General features: G+C 37.9%; 1 protein-coding gene across 1 annotated transcript; it reads left to right on the top strand.

The window, feature by feature from the left end:
• Window positions 1–140: 140 nt before the first annotated feature.
• Window positions 141–14,144, top strand: parp14rs1 (poly(ADP-ribose) polymerase family member 14-related sequence 1). Its single transcript, XM_067603095.1, has 17 exons — window positions 141–315; window positions 436–536; window positions 1,654–1,684; window positions 3,324–3,605; window positions 4,737–4,961; window positions 5,101–7,349; window positions 7,639–7,869; window positions 8,154–8,375; window positions 8,568–8,646; window positions 8,910–9,056; window positions 9,231–9,293; window positions 9,510–9,686; window positions 9,839–10,060; window positions 10,162–10,776; window positions 11,039–11,175; window positions 11,511–11,685; window positions 12,050–14,144. Exons 1-17 carry the CDS (start codon window positions 141–143, stop codon window positions 12,331–12,333), a joined length of 5,415 nt encoding a protein of 1,804 aa, XP_067459196.1. The 3' UTR covers window positions 12,334–14,144.
• Window positions 14,145–14,741: the final 597 nt, after the last annotated feature.

Raw genomic sequence — 14,741 nt, 5'->3', positions numbered from 1 at the left:
CTTTACCTGGAACCCAGCTGGATCAGCGCTCCGCGGATACACCAAACAACGACGTCGAAAACAGACTCTGCGTTTCATTTCCTAAGAAACAAAAGTGAAAGTATAACAGCAGCGGAGCAGAGGCTGTCCGGACGGCAGCGATGGCCGACGCATATTCGTATGGTCTGCTCGTCGAGCTCGAAGAAAATAACATACCAAAACTAAAAAACAAATTAGTTAAGTACTTCCAAAGTAAGAAATCCAACGGTGGCGACTGTGAGGTTGACTATGAAATCGGCAACACGACAGCGACGCTGCGCTTCCGCAGAGAGGAGGGTAAGTTTGGACCGCATGACTCCGACTTTATCACGGAAAAACAAACAAAAGTCTGATGAAATCTTTCATCTTTAATCGACTTTTATGTTTCTGAGATCTTTTTTTTTTTAAACCTCACAGATCGGCAAAATGTTTTGGCGAAAGAGACGCATCAGATCAGTGTGGATAAAGGCGTGTTGAAGATGACAGTTCGTTTACCCACAGATGAGAAAATAAAGCAGGTAAGTGGGTACAAACAGCTGTTTTTAAAATGTGTCACACACAGCTAAAGGTGTCAACAGCTGTTGTGAGCTCTTGTTCTAGTGTGTTTATCTTTAAGGCATCCAAAGGGGATTCTTCTCGAGAAATCACAATCAATATGTTGTTTCATTTATATAGGGCAAGTGTTTGAGGCCTACATTGATAACAGAGCAAGTGAAACCTGTCATCACTGCTGTAATTTCTTTAATATTAACTCTTCCTCAAGTACTTAAGTACATTTTATATTGTAGGTACTTTACTTGAATATATTATCTCTTACTTTATACTTCTACTCCTACAATTCAGAGAGAAATAATGTGCTTTTTTTTAACTCTACTGTATTTGATAATTTTAGGTACTAGTTACTTTATGGATTAAGATTAATATTGTAAAATATGATCAACACATAGATTATGATGTACTATTATAGGTAAAGAAAAGGCTTTAATGATCCCAGAGGGGAATTCACAAACTCTCAGCAGTATAAAGTATATGGTAATCATAAAATTAGCCCTGCCTTTATCAGCTGCATCATTTAAGTGATTATAATCCTAATAAATAATAAACCTAATAAACTAATAATCATTATTCTGAAACGGGGCATCCTGAGTAATGAGTACTTTGACTTTAGGTAGGCTACTTTAATATTTTGTCACTAAGTAAAAGTTTGATCACATGACTTTTACTTGTAACAGAGTATTTCTACACTATTGTATTGATTCTTATACTGAGTACTTCTACCATCACTATTATTCATCTATTCCTCATCATGTGGGAATTGTTGGATCCTTCCTCAGTTGTAACCTTTGTTCTAGTCAGAGTGAGACAAGCTGTAAAAGTGAATAGACAGGCTGTGGCTGAACAGCACAGCTCACTGGCAGTCATGAGACAAGTCATAAACCCTGCAAGGAGGGCCAAACGAAGAGGACATGGCACTTACAGTAAATAGAAAGCTTTTCTGTGTAAGGCATGGATCTCTTCATCAATAAACATTGTGTTGACATTTAGGGCATTGTGTCATGCGAAACTAGTTGCAGGAAATGCCAAAGTAATCCAAAACAAAGGTGATTAAAATCTTATTTTTTTCCTTCTATACAGGAAACTCAATCTGTTGAACTCAACAAGACACGTAAGTACTGTTTAACACTGTTTTAAATAAAGGTCATGGTTGCTTCTTGGACAGTCTCAAAACAAACAAACATTCACACACACATTTTTTTTTATTTTATACATTGATTTACAACATTTCCTCCATGCATATTAGAGATGAAAGTTTAGAAAATATTTCTGTTCTGTCAGTATGTTTATTTATTTTCTGTCACTATAGTCCACCAATAATTTCTTAATTAATTTTTCTGGATGCATGTGTATGTGGTTAGCAAAGAACTTGCTTTTTTTAAGTTTTTCTTATCTTTATCTTGAGGAATATAGCTATCTGCCTATTCAAACACTTTTCTGAGGTCATTTCAACTTTGCGGCCCAACCTGGAAGCAGAAAAGAATTGCTTAGGTCATAGATCTGTTCTTAATCAGCAGTCTATAATTTCACTTTAACGTGTCCCAACTAAGCCAAAACTTGCATATTTTTCTGATATTAGTATCTAGTATAGTACACAAAAACCTGTATTTAATATAAGTATTGCATTTTGTATTTTAAGAGACAGTCAAGCATGCATTGTTGCACATTACATCAGTGTTAGTAAATGTTATCATCAAGCAGTTGGTCAGGAGAAGAGGTTTAAAGGTCGTATTCTGCCCCAGAGGTGGAAAGTTATTTGTGATGGTTAATGCAGCAAGGTGCAAGGTGTGTTAGGAGTTGGCACACTGGTTTGCAGTTTGACTGGAAAAACATCTTCACTATTATCCCTGGAAGTTTGCCAGACTGATTTTTTTATTTCCTTCTTAACACATGAAGCCACCATCTTGAAATACTCTTTTTCATGCATGTTGGCTTTCTGTTTGCCTTCAAGTTGTGGCTTTTCAAGAAAATTTGTAAATGTATTGCTATTCAGGATTCAACTTTTAAAGGAAATGGTCACTAAATTCAGGCCTTATTAAAATGTTGTTTCTAATGATTTATAATCTGATATTAAACAGCTTCACTGGTTGCTTCAATTTTGAGAAACTTACCATTCTGCTGCACTTTTATACTAGTTTTAAATGCAATATGTAGCACTCATTTAGGCCAGCTGACTGCTAAACCACAGAATTCCACACAAAAAGCACAAATATAGTTGGTTTCAGTTTCATTCACAACAAAAAAGCATGTTAACCAGGGTCCAGTAGTATCTGACTCAACAGTGTATTTTTGGTGACAGTGATGATCTAAAAGGGCTGGAAGTCAGTTGCCTCTCTCCTCCCATTCAGTGCACACATGCCTCTAGTAGTAAATGGGCTATAAAGACATGCAAAAACTAAGTTATGGTACTTTAAGTAACATTGACAACTTTGCAGCCTTGTTTAGATCCGGCTACAGATCTTTTTAGAAAAAGATACACAACTATATGATATTGACATTTAAAAGCAACTTACTGGCATTGATATAAATTCACTGTCACTGTGGTCTTTAAAATGAATGTTGCACTAACCTGCACATCTCTTTGGAAGAATTTTTTTTAAGTTGTGGGAAATCTTTTAGTGTCTCATTCCTGGGAAACACTTCCCACATACAGAGATTTTATTCTCGACTGACTGTCTTTTAGTGTTATATCATCTCATTTCATTAAGAAATGTGTGTTCAGTTACTTAACCTTCATGTCATATTAACAGCGGATGCTGCTGTAAACAAAGAGTCGAATGCTGATGAACACACACCTGCGGCCGAAAGTGAGACCGAGGCAAAAGGCAAAGATGAGGAGACAGCAGAAGAAGAGCTGTGCTCCTACTCGGCTGTTTTAGGAAATATTCCAGAGAGGATGGTCCAGGAGTTTTTGGAGATGCTGGTGGAGAACGTTATGAAGGATCTTGACTCTCCATCTACCTCCCAAAACTTCATTTTGGAAGTCCTTCCTGGCATGTCCTCAGCTGTGGTGACTTTCCAGAGTGAAAAAGGTACTCATTTATTGTGTGTGTGTGTGTGATAATAGCCCTTTTACAGACATTTGTAAAGTCACCTGTATGATCTCCAGCATATCTCCAGTGATTTTCAGCATTTACAACTTGCTACAAAAAGAAGATGTATGTTTGTATGAGATAACATTTATTACACACCACACATTAAGAGACAACTGATAGGACTAGCAAACATGACAAATTAAATTCTAGTCTAGACTAAAATGAACTACACTAATAAATTAGATCATGAATTGTGAGAAACCTGATCCCTACACTGTCTCACACAGCTACACAAAGATGTCCTCACCCTGAATACTGGTAGTTTTTGTAAAATTGCTACTGTTAGCCAGCTTCAAATACAATATGCATATATATACCAGACAAACTCCTATACTTCTCATTAAATCATCAATGAACATTAAAGGTACCCTAAAACATTTTTCTTGTTGACAGAGACAGTTATGTTTGCATTCAGTGTTTCTCACCAAAAACGCATTGTGTGAATTATTGTAGGCTAACAAACAAGTTGAATGCATTTTCTTCCTCTTGAAACATTTGCAACGCCTATTTTTTCTGTTTTTTTTAAAGAACTTGAAACCTTCATTGTTTACATCCATGTTTACTTGCTCGCAGTCATCTTCTTCCCTGACTTTATTGGCACACTGCTATGTTCCATGGCGCATTGATGCCACTCATTGTTGATTAGTGGAATAGTGCAAAACTGTCAGCAGGACTATGAAGCAACAAAATGACAAAGATATTCAGTTTACAATTATGTAAAACAGAAAAACAGCAAATCTTCACATTTGAGAAGCTGGGACCAGCTTTGCATTTTTGTTCAAAAAACAAAAGGACTAAAACATTAATCGATTATCAGAATAGTTGATTGTTGCAGCTCTAATCATTTTTGCAATTGCCCCAACAACTTGTCCTCAACTCCTCTTACCAGAGGTCTGTGCGAGTCTTTTTTCTGCCACCTGACAGTGTGCACATCTCAAAGATTGACCTTGTAACAGTACATCCGCTTCCACAAAAATGATTAAGGAAAGCACAAAAACCTGTTTATTGCTTGTATTATTTTACAAATGGATTAATACCTAACTGCCTTCATTTATATCTCTCACACAGAAAACACTCATTTTGTGACCAGATGCCCCCAAAACAGGACGTTCAAGAACAAGGGATTGTCAGTTCGACCTCTTGAAGGCACACAGCAAGTTGTCGTTGAAAACATTAGAAATTACAGTGAAGATGTCCTCGGCCTGTATTTTGACAATGTAGGTGGGGATGTGGAAAATATCACTCTTAATGAAGAGGAACAATCTGCTGTCATCACCTTTAAAGACCTTAGAGGTAGCGCACTTACAGTACATATTATATATTAATGTGTGATTGTACAAGTACAATTAATATCAGATTAACTTGATATGAATTCTTGGATAATGTGACAGTTGATGTAATATTTGACTTAAAATGATTTTTTTTACCATAGCTGTTCAGAAAATCATGAAGAAGAAGCATCACATCAGAGGGGAAGAGCTCAAAGTTTATCCTTTTTATAAATCTCTGGGAACAGCCCTCTATGGGAAAGACAAGCCTCCGCTAAAACTCCCTGCTGCGATATCTGAACCTATTGATGTTGCTGTCTGGCGATACCTAAATGACAATCAGTCAGCAGCAGAGGCCATTCTTAGTGACTTGGCAAAACACTTCTGCCGCCTAAACCTCCAACAATCTACTGTACGCCTGAGCCCTTTGCCTGCATTACTACAGCAAAAGGATGCCAATGCCATCATCAAAGAGTGGACGGACACAGTGAAGTCAGCCTTTGCAAAAGCTGTGTCAAAATTCAAGTCCCTGAAGTTGCAGCTGGAGCCAGATGTATGGGAAGAGTCTGAGGAGAAGATCAAACAGGCGCTACTCAACAAGGATGTGGTTATTGTGCCTAATAAAGCCAAGTGTGTCTTATCAGTGGCTGGCCTTGTGGATGATATCAACAGACTAGAGCAAACTCTTAAGGAAGTTGTAAATGAGATTGTCAAAAGGGTTCAGAGGAAGAAATCAACCATAACCCAAGAGATCAAAGTATCACCGTCTCTTTTCCACATCCTGAGTCAAGATGGCCTTCAGGACAAACTGCTACAAGTGTACCCAGAACTCAAAATGTCATTTAGAAAAGAGAGCGCAGATTTGATAGTAACTGGCTTGGCGGATGAGATTTTTTCAGTAAAAAGCATTGTATTTGAACAAATGGTTGCGCTAAAAAGACAGAATTTAGAGGTAGATAAATTTGTGCTTGACATGTTGAAGGATGAACAAGAAGAAGAACTTACAAATGCTCTTCTCACATCACATAGAATAAATGCAGCATTTGAGATAAAAGCACACAGAGTCCAGCTCCTTGCTGTGTCTGACAGAGATCTGAATGATGCTGCAGATCATTTGGGAAAGCTGCTAATATCTCAATACATTGATGTTGAAGATAGTAATGTCCTGGTGAAGCCAGAGTGGCAACACTTGATCCGTCAATTAGAGAATGCCAACAGTGAGTTGTGCAGGAAAATTCGAATCCAGACCAAAGGACAACAAGTCGTGGTGTCTGGCATCAAGGATATTGTCATTAGAATTAGCAGTAAACTTGATGACTACTTAAGGCAAAACGCTCAAGTTGAAGAGGTGATTGTGGTCAAGCCCAACTCCATAGTTGAGTACATTAAAAAACATAACACAACTTGGTTGGAGCAAGTGGCAGACAAAGTGGTGGTGTCTTACAGAAAAGAGGCCATCTGTCTAAGTGGTTCGAGAGTCAATGTTGTAGATTGCAAGACCTCGGTCAAAGACTTAGTCTCTTCTGTCTACTTTGAAAGTTTAAAAGTCTCCAAGCCTGGAGTGAAGAAGTTCTTCAAGGACAAAGAAAGTATGTATGTTTACTCACTCATGAGTGATACGGGCTGCCTGGTCCAGCTGGTTGACGAGACTGGAGATGGACAGGATGACGTCGCCCACAGACAAGCACAAAAACCTGTGTACCAGCTTCAGACATCTGATGGAGTAGAAATAGCTGTTTGCAAAGCGGATATGTGCAGTTACCAAGTGCATGCAGTTGTCAACGCTTCTAATGAGGAATTGAAACATAATGGCGGTCTTGCCGCAGCACTTCTCAAGGCTGCCGGCCCGCAGTTACAGGATGAATGTGACAAACTAATTAACTTGAAAGGAAAGCTCAAGCCGGGAGACACTGTCATAACTGGTGCAGGGGGTCAACTTTGCTGCAAAAAAGTCATCCATGCAGTGGGACCCAAGTTTGATCCAGCCAAACCCCAGAAGGCTCTGGCACAATTGAAAAGAGCTGTTAAAGGAAGCTTAGACCTTGCTGAGCAGCATAGCTGTATCTCTGTGGCCATCCCCGCCATCAGCAGAAATCTGGGCTTTCCTCTCCAGTTGTGTGCCATCACCATCGTCAAAGCAGTGAAGGAACACTGTGAGGACAAGTATGATGACAACACCCTGAAGAGGATACATTTGGTGAATAATGATGACAGCACTGTTCAGGCTATGGAGGCAGCTGTCAGACAGGAGTTTGGAAATCATGGTGTCAGTCCTTCTAAGCAAACTCATTCCCAAGACATCAAACCTCCACCTGTGAAAAAGGCTAGATCTGACCCAAACTGCTTGGGTCAAGCGCTGACTAAAGAGGGTGTGGATATCACTCTGATGACAGGAAATATCGAGAATGCCACGGTAATTTTATATATTTTTTTTATCCTTCCTCACTAAGAGCAAATAAGTAGTGTAAACATTTAACATTTCTACAGGACTACCAGTTACTAGACTTTGTAGAATTAACTATTGACCATATCCTCTAGCTCTTAAAGTATCCTTACTCTATAAAATGTGGTCTTATAGGATTTGACCAATTCTGTTTAGTTAAAGTTGTATAGCACTGATTCTTGACTGTTCTATTATCTTACAAAAGATTGTGTAAAATGAAGAACATGCAACTGATAAAATCCTATTAACATGTCCTTAGACGGAGGTAACCGTGAATACAGTTTCTGAAGATCTTTCACTGAACAAAGGGGCGGTTTCAAATGCCATCTTGAGTGTGGCTGGACCCAAACTTCAGCAGTTGGTAAATGCAAATAATGCCAGTGGAAATGTCGGTGAGGTCATCGTCACTGATGGCTGCAACCTGAAGAGCAAACAAGTGTTTCATGCAGTTACACCACATTGGGACAAGGGACAAGGCACAGCTGAAAAGGTGAAGTGTTTAGTCATACATGGTATTTGTTAATTCAGTCCTTTAGTTCTTATCTTTTCAGACCAAATGAAAGCACATCACAAGGAAAATATCTGCGATTTTCTGTCACAGCAGTTCCTATAAAACATTATCTCGCTTGCTTTGAGCTATTCTGCCTCAGGTCACAGGACAAAGATCTATTTGTTATACCGTAGAAGCAAGTGCTATTAAATGCATGCAACAGCAGTGTAAACTTTAAATGTCTTGGACCTAGATATTAAATGCCTTTATGCTATGTCTTACAGGCACTGAGTGGCATTTTCAAGGACTGCTTGGGCAAGGCAGAGGAGAATGGTGTGACCTCCATATCTTTCTCCGCCATCGGTACTGGCAACCTGGGTTTCCCAAAAGACCTTGCAGCCTCTTTGATGTTGGATGAAATCGTAGCATTCAGCAGTAAGAAACAACCTAAGCACTTGAAGAAGATCATGATTATCCTCTACCCAAAAGATGCACAGACTATCCAGGTACGGAAAGAATAAATGCTTTGTAGTACTTTCATGCTTAGGGGGTGAAATAGAAATTTAACAGTGAAATGGAATTAGTGACACATCAACATATCAACTAGTAATATCTCACTACTTCAACACTGTTAACCAAGAGGCTTTGCTTTAGTGTGGGTGTTTTGGTAGTAGACATCTCTTTGTTTGTGTCCTCAGGCTTTTATTGATGAATTTAAAAATAAGTTCCCCAATGCCTCGAGTGGTCCGGTGACCTCCAGTTCCCCACAAAGTTCAGGTAGGAAACATTGTTGGAACATTTTAATGTGCAATTACAATGTCATGCTGTATTGCTGTAATGCTATAAAATCTGCAAAGATGAAATCAACAAGCTAATGATAAATTCACATCACAAGTGGTAATATACTGTATCATTGGTGTTCACATATTTTAGGCAGCAGTAAAAATAATGTATGAAGTACTAAGTATTAAGCTGTAACTGTAAAATGCTGATTATTTTTACTTCATTGTTAATTCTTGTTTTGTGTCTACTGCCACAAGGTCCCTTTTCTAAAATCACCTCAAGCTCAGGAATGCATGAGACCCAAATGGGAGTTGTGGCTGTACAGGTGGTCACAGGAGACATAACCAAGGAGACCACTGATGTCATTGTGAACTCCTCCAATGAGGGGTTCACTCTTAAGTCAGGTATATAATAGCCAGAACTGAAATCTTTTAATCATGCAATTACAATTGTATCCATACATAAGATCAAGCTTACTTCTAGCTCATATGTAAATATTAACATGTTGTGGATAATACTAAATGCAACATGAATATTGATTTATTTTATTTACAGTATTTATTCTTTCTCATCTCTAGGAGTATCCAAGGCTATTCTGGATGCAGCTGGTCAGGCTGTTGAAGCAGAATGCCAAACCCTGGGTAAAATTGTTATTCTTTTATGACACTTAAACAGGTATATTGTTACAGATAAGGTGTAACCATACCTGTGGGTCATGAGATGGATACACAGAGTCAATTATTAAGCCAATTCTGTAGTCCACACCATAATATAAAATTGCTCAGAAAACAAGTGTGACCTAAAAACACACACACACTCATGGTTCTCACATTGAAATCCACTGTCTATACTTTTAGGTGCCCAGCCTAACACAGGCATCATAATGACCCAGCCAGGTAACCTCAAGTGTAAAAAGATCCTCCACCTGGTCGGACAAACGGACCCTGTAAAAATCAACAAGGTTGTGAAAGACGCTCTTCAGATGTGTGTGAAAAATTCATACACCTCTGTGTCCTTTCCTGCCATTGGCACAGGTGAGATTTATCAGCAGAATGACATTGACATCTTCTTGAAGACAACTTCATCCATGTGGTTTTATAATCTTCTTTTAGTTGGATTTAGTTTAGTTTGATTAGATTCACCTTGATTGTAACAAAAGTCTGTAATTTATGCTGATCTATTTTAGGTCAAGGTAATGTAAAGGCAAGGCAGGTGGCGGATGCCATGTTGGATGCAGTGATTGATGTGTTGAGCCAAAATACTTCCAGCACCCTGAAGAAAATCCGGGTAGTTATTTTCCAGGCACCCATGCTTCAAGAGTTCTACAACAGTATGCAGCAAAAGGAAGCCACTGAACCTAATAAGGGTAAAGCAGGCTTCTGGGGAAACATTGGCTCCAAAATCAAATGTAAGTACAGTAAAGGTAAACCAATGGTGTTTATATTCCTTTATTCATAATCAGTTTTTAATGTAAAATTCTAATGTGAAACTTGGAATTTGTTCTTTTAGCATTGTTTATTGGTGGAAGTGCTGACAAGCCACAGAATGAAGGAGATTTTGTCTTTGAGGCTCTTGAAGTGGATGCTGCTTGCTTCCACATCTGCGGTGACTCACAGATTAAAGTAGACTCAGCCAAGCAGTGGATCGACGACCTGATATCCAAAGAGTACAACACCATGAACATCCCAGAGGACTCCGTCCTCAGCTTCTCTAAAGCAGACTACCAGCAAATTGTTGACATCCAGAAGAACATGGGTGTGAGCATAAGGATTGAAAGCAAGAAGGCCCAAGCCTCAGTCACCATTGAGGGAATCAGCAAGAATGTGCTCAAAGCCAGCACTGAGATCCATAAGATGTTGAAGAGGGCGAGAGATGAGGAGGAGCTGCAGAGGAAAGAGGAGCTGGCGGGCACAGTGGCAGACTGGCAGTACCAGCAGCAGGGGTTTCAGTTTCAGAGTTTTGATTCAAGAACCAACTTCCAGCTTGAGCAAGCATTGGAAAAGCAGCAGCCTAGCGTAAAAGTCACAGTCCAAGGTCAAGACTACACTGTCACCATGCCAAAAGGGCCTGCTACGGATAACCAGGGACGTACCCTACAGATAAAGAGAATTGACAAACTAAAAGGTATTTCGTTGATAAATGGAGACTTGTAATTTTTTTGCAGTTCTGCATCTGTGTCCTGTCAAACAAAGATAATAATGCACGAGTAACCAGTAAAAGTTTCAATATGAAACCAGAATAAACCACATTCAAACCAGATTTGAGTTTGTACTACAATGATTTGTTTGTAATGATTCTCAGCACTATCTATATTGTTAGGATCTTGTTGTCAACACAGATTTTGTAAACTGAAAAATAATGCCAAAACTGTTTGTTATGCCACTAGATGAAGATGTGCCTGAGCACTGGGATACCATGCCAGCCAACACCACGTGTCATGCCGTCACCATCAAGGCTGGAACAGGAGAGTACAATGAAGTACTGAATCTGTTCCAGGCCTCATGCAAGCAAATTGTTACTAAGGTAGTCTACCTTTAACATGCACTATATGTAATGAATAATGTTTTAGCTATGACAATGCATCGACTGTTGTTTTTTGAGAACAGAATTCAAGTTACTAGAGCAGGAAGTCGGTGCTTACTGACCTCCTGCTATTCCATTTTATGCAACTACTCAGCCAGACAAGTGAAAAAACATCAGCCGCTGACATAAAATATAATAAATAATATCTAGATTAACCCTTTCAGTTCTTAATTCACATGATTTAACTCAAATTTATTTAAATTTCATTTTACAGAAAAAGCAGTGAAAGTAAAAGACATAAACATTCACAAAAATGTGCTTTTACCTCCTCTTAGATTGAGAGGATCCAGAATCCTATATTATGGAAAAGCATCCAGATCAAGAAGCGTGATATGGAGCAGAGAAACGGTCATCAGAACAACGAGAAACGTCTCTTCCATGGCACCTGCTACACCACCTTGACCACCATCAACGAACTTGGCTTCAACAGGAGTTATGCAGGAAAGAATGGTGAGATTATTTTTTGGGGCTTTTTAAGATGCTTATTAGAGAATCGATAGTAAGTAGACAGATGACAGGAGATGAGGGGAGAGTGAGATGAGGAATGATTTACTACAACAGTACCCAGAAAATTGCCATGTGACTTGAGGTTTTGCTTATACACCACATTTAAAGGACGGGTTCACAGTTTTTGAAGTCTGTCTTAAAACAACAGTCAGGAGCCCAAATGAACATTGAAACATGTTTTTCTTGCCATAATCATTCCTCCTGTTCATACTCATTTGTTTCTGAGTATTTACTTTGTAAATATGTAATATGAGGGATTTATAGCAAATATCTCACAACTCAATAACTGCTACTATCCCTTTTTCAGCTGCTTGTTATGGCAATGGCACATACTTTGCTGTCAATGCTAGCTACTCTGCCAGCAACACCTACTCCAAGCCAAATCCACAAGGGGAGAAGCACATGTACCTTTGTCGTGTGCTGACGGGGGATTACACGCTTGGAAAACAACACATGATCGTACCACCAGCCAAGGGCACCGTCTCTGTTCAGAAGTATGACAGTGTTGTGGACAACCCTGCCAACCCGTCTATGTACGTGATCTTCCATGATGCCCAGGCTTATCCTGAATACTTGATTACATTCAAGTGACACGATCATGTGAGGAGATAACAGAAACAAATACCTTACTTTTTACACTGCCTTACAACATTAAGTAATTGCTAATTATCTGCTAATTTTTGAATTGTTCTTTTAACCATGTCCTATTTTTCATTTTGCAATCCACTTAACCATTTAAATGCATGCAATATATAATCATTGTCACTTCCAAATTTACAGGCAGCCATTGATAGGTCAGTCATGAAAATATTTGTAGACAGAGCCACATCCTGCCTTGAAAATGTTTATGACTACTGGGAGGCTGATGGAAAGAACTTGATCTATTCTAGGAAATGTCTGTGTATGTATATGCAAATCAGGTTAACAATCACTTTTGGTTTTGAAAGTAAAATTGAAAGTTAACTGCTGTTCCAGTAAACAAACCTGCACGAATAAAACCTAACACGAGCACAATAATGTGTAGACTGGTGTATATGTATTTAATTTAAAGTTTAAGGCAGAATTAAAAGCAAATTGAATCATTTTCACATATTGATTTACAGTCTAAGCAAATATCAACTGAAGGAGGCTTCTGGGAAGTTACAGGTTCCTCAGCTCACCCTTCTTACTCAACATGTCAGCAGTGTGACTACAAGGTGTCATGAATTTATTTTTATTAGCAATTTTTTCAACAACATCTACGAATTTTCCATCATATATAACGACTAAATGTGGAAAACTGCTTACTCCACATTTCTGTTATTTTCTCCCCACTTTTGCCTCCTTTTTAAATGTCAAGAATGTTAAAAGAGAAAAAGGGTGAAAGACAATAGTCAACAATTTCCATCAGAGAAACAAAAATAAATGTAAATAAATAAATAGATGTACCTGAAACTAATAAATGAAAAAGACTGTGTTTCACCTCATGTAAGGTGTATTATTACATGTATATGTAAGCATTTGTTCATTTAGAAGATCCCCAACATGATCTAATGTTAAATAATGGTTAAACACTTTCCAGATTTCCTCATAAACAATCAGTTTAACTCTCAAAGTATTTAATTTCATTTTATTTATCTATACGATGTACCAGATTTTTAACCCAGACACCAATGTTCAGTTTGTTACTTTTTTCTACTTCAAATCTATAAATTGTTTGTAATATTCACATGTCTTCATACTAAGACTTTACTTTTGCTTACTTTTGGAGGCTATAAAGGAAATACAAACACAATGTCTCGGATGATTTTAATAACCTCCTTCCAAAACTATTTTACAAGGATTCCCTGATTACAGTACTAAAAGCACATGAAAGTTACAGTATAAATTAACAACAAATCATAAATAAAAGCAATAGAAACAATAAAAATACATATAAAACAACAAAAGCTCACAAAAATAACAGTATCTACAGATTATACAACAAACAAACAGGCCAAAGACATCAACATAAGGGACATCAATTCAAAAACACCTGCATTCACGCTGCTGTATATCAGTCAGAAGGGATTTAAATTGATTAAAATGGATTATCTTGTCTAATTTTACAAGCTTCTGCAGATTGTTCTGGAACATAGTATTTAAAAGCCAGTTTCCCAATCTCAGTACTAAAATGATGATTTTTGAGGACTAAATAGTCTTGGGACCTAGTGCAGTGTGACATTGGTCTATAGTTAAAAAGATGTGAGATACTCGGGAAGTTTTCCAAGTGCCTTTCTCTTCTCACTGCCACCGACTGCCAGTTGAACCAGATAGAAGAGTTAATTAATGATGTTAAAAAGTGCAATATTTTGTGATTATATTTTACAAAGATGAAAATGTATTTGTTTTGTGCAGACTAAATAAAGATCCCTATATCCAAATATTTCAAGAACTGTTTCCTTTTAATATGATCATATGATTTCCAAAGAAGGAAGTGTGTACATATACTGTATATATATCATAAAGGTTTCTCAAGCCGTCGCCCAGATGGCACCTTTCTTTCTAGGCCTTGATAATGCAGTGGTGGAAAGTAACTAAGTACATTTACTCAAGTACTGTACTTAAGCACAATTTTGAGGTACTTGTACTTGAGTATTTCCATTTTATGCTACTTTATACTTCCACTCCACTACATTTCAGAGGGAAATATTGTACTTTCTACTCCACTACATTTATTTGACGACTTTGTTTCCAACTGTTTTGGCTTTTGACGTCTAACAAAAAGCAGTTTGTAGTCGGGGTCACATTTCAGATGTCTATAAGTTGTTAACAGCTCCACCAAATAGTGATTTTTCCCTCTAAACTTCTCACATGGTTTCATTTCAATAAATGTTCAAATGATCCAATATTTCAATAAAAATCAAAGATTAGAGAAAAAGTCCAAAAAAACACTGGACTAAACTAGCTCCACCTCCAGCAGCTACAACAGTAACATGCTGCTTACACATTGATGCTTCAGTATTAATAATATAATGATG

Source organism: Thunnus thynnus, chromosome 11, assembly GCF_963924715.1.
Source record: "Thunnus thynnus chromosome 11, fThuThy2.1, whole genome shotgun sequence".
In the NCBI taxonomy this organism is placed as follows: domain Eukaryota; kingdom Metazoa; phylum Chordata; class Actinopteri; order Scombriformes; family Scombridae; genus Thunnus; species Thunnus thynnus.
The sequence above is the reverse complement of the archived record's forward strand: the minus strand, read 5'-3'. Positions and strand labels throughout refer to the sequence as shown.

What these genes read in the sequence shown, in the direction of transcription:
- parp14rs1 (XM_067603095.1), top strand. Translation starts at nt 141, where the DNA reads ATGGCCGACGCATATTCGTATGGTCTGCTCGTCGAGCTCGAAGAAAAT. An exon ending in AAGATGCACAGACTATCCAG is followed by an intron (nt 8,376 to 8,567) that starts GTACGGAAAGAA and finishes TTGTGTCCTCAG; the next exon opens with GCTTTTATTGATGAATTTAA. An exon ending in GAGTTATGCAGGAAAGAATG is followed by an intron (nt 11,686 to 12,049) that starts GTGAGATTATTT and finishes TCCCTTTTTCAG; the next exon opens with CTGCTTGTTATGGCAATGGC.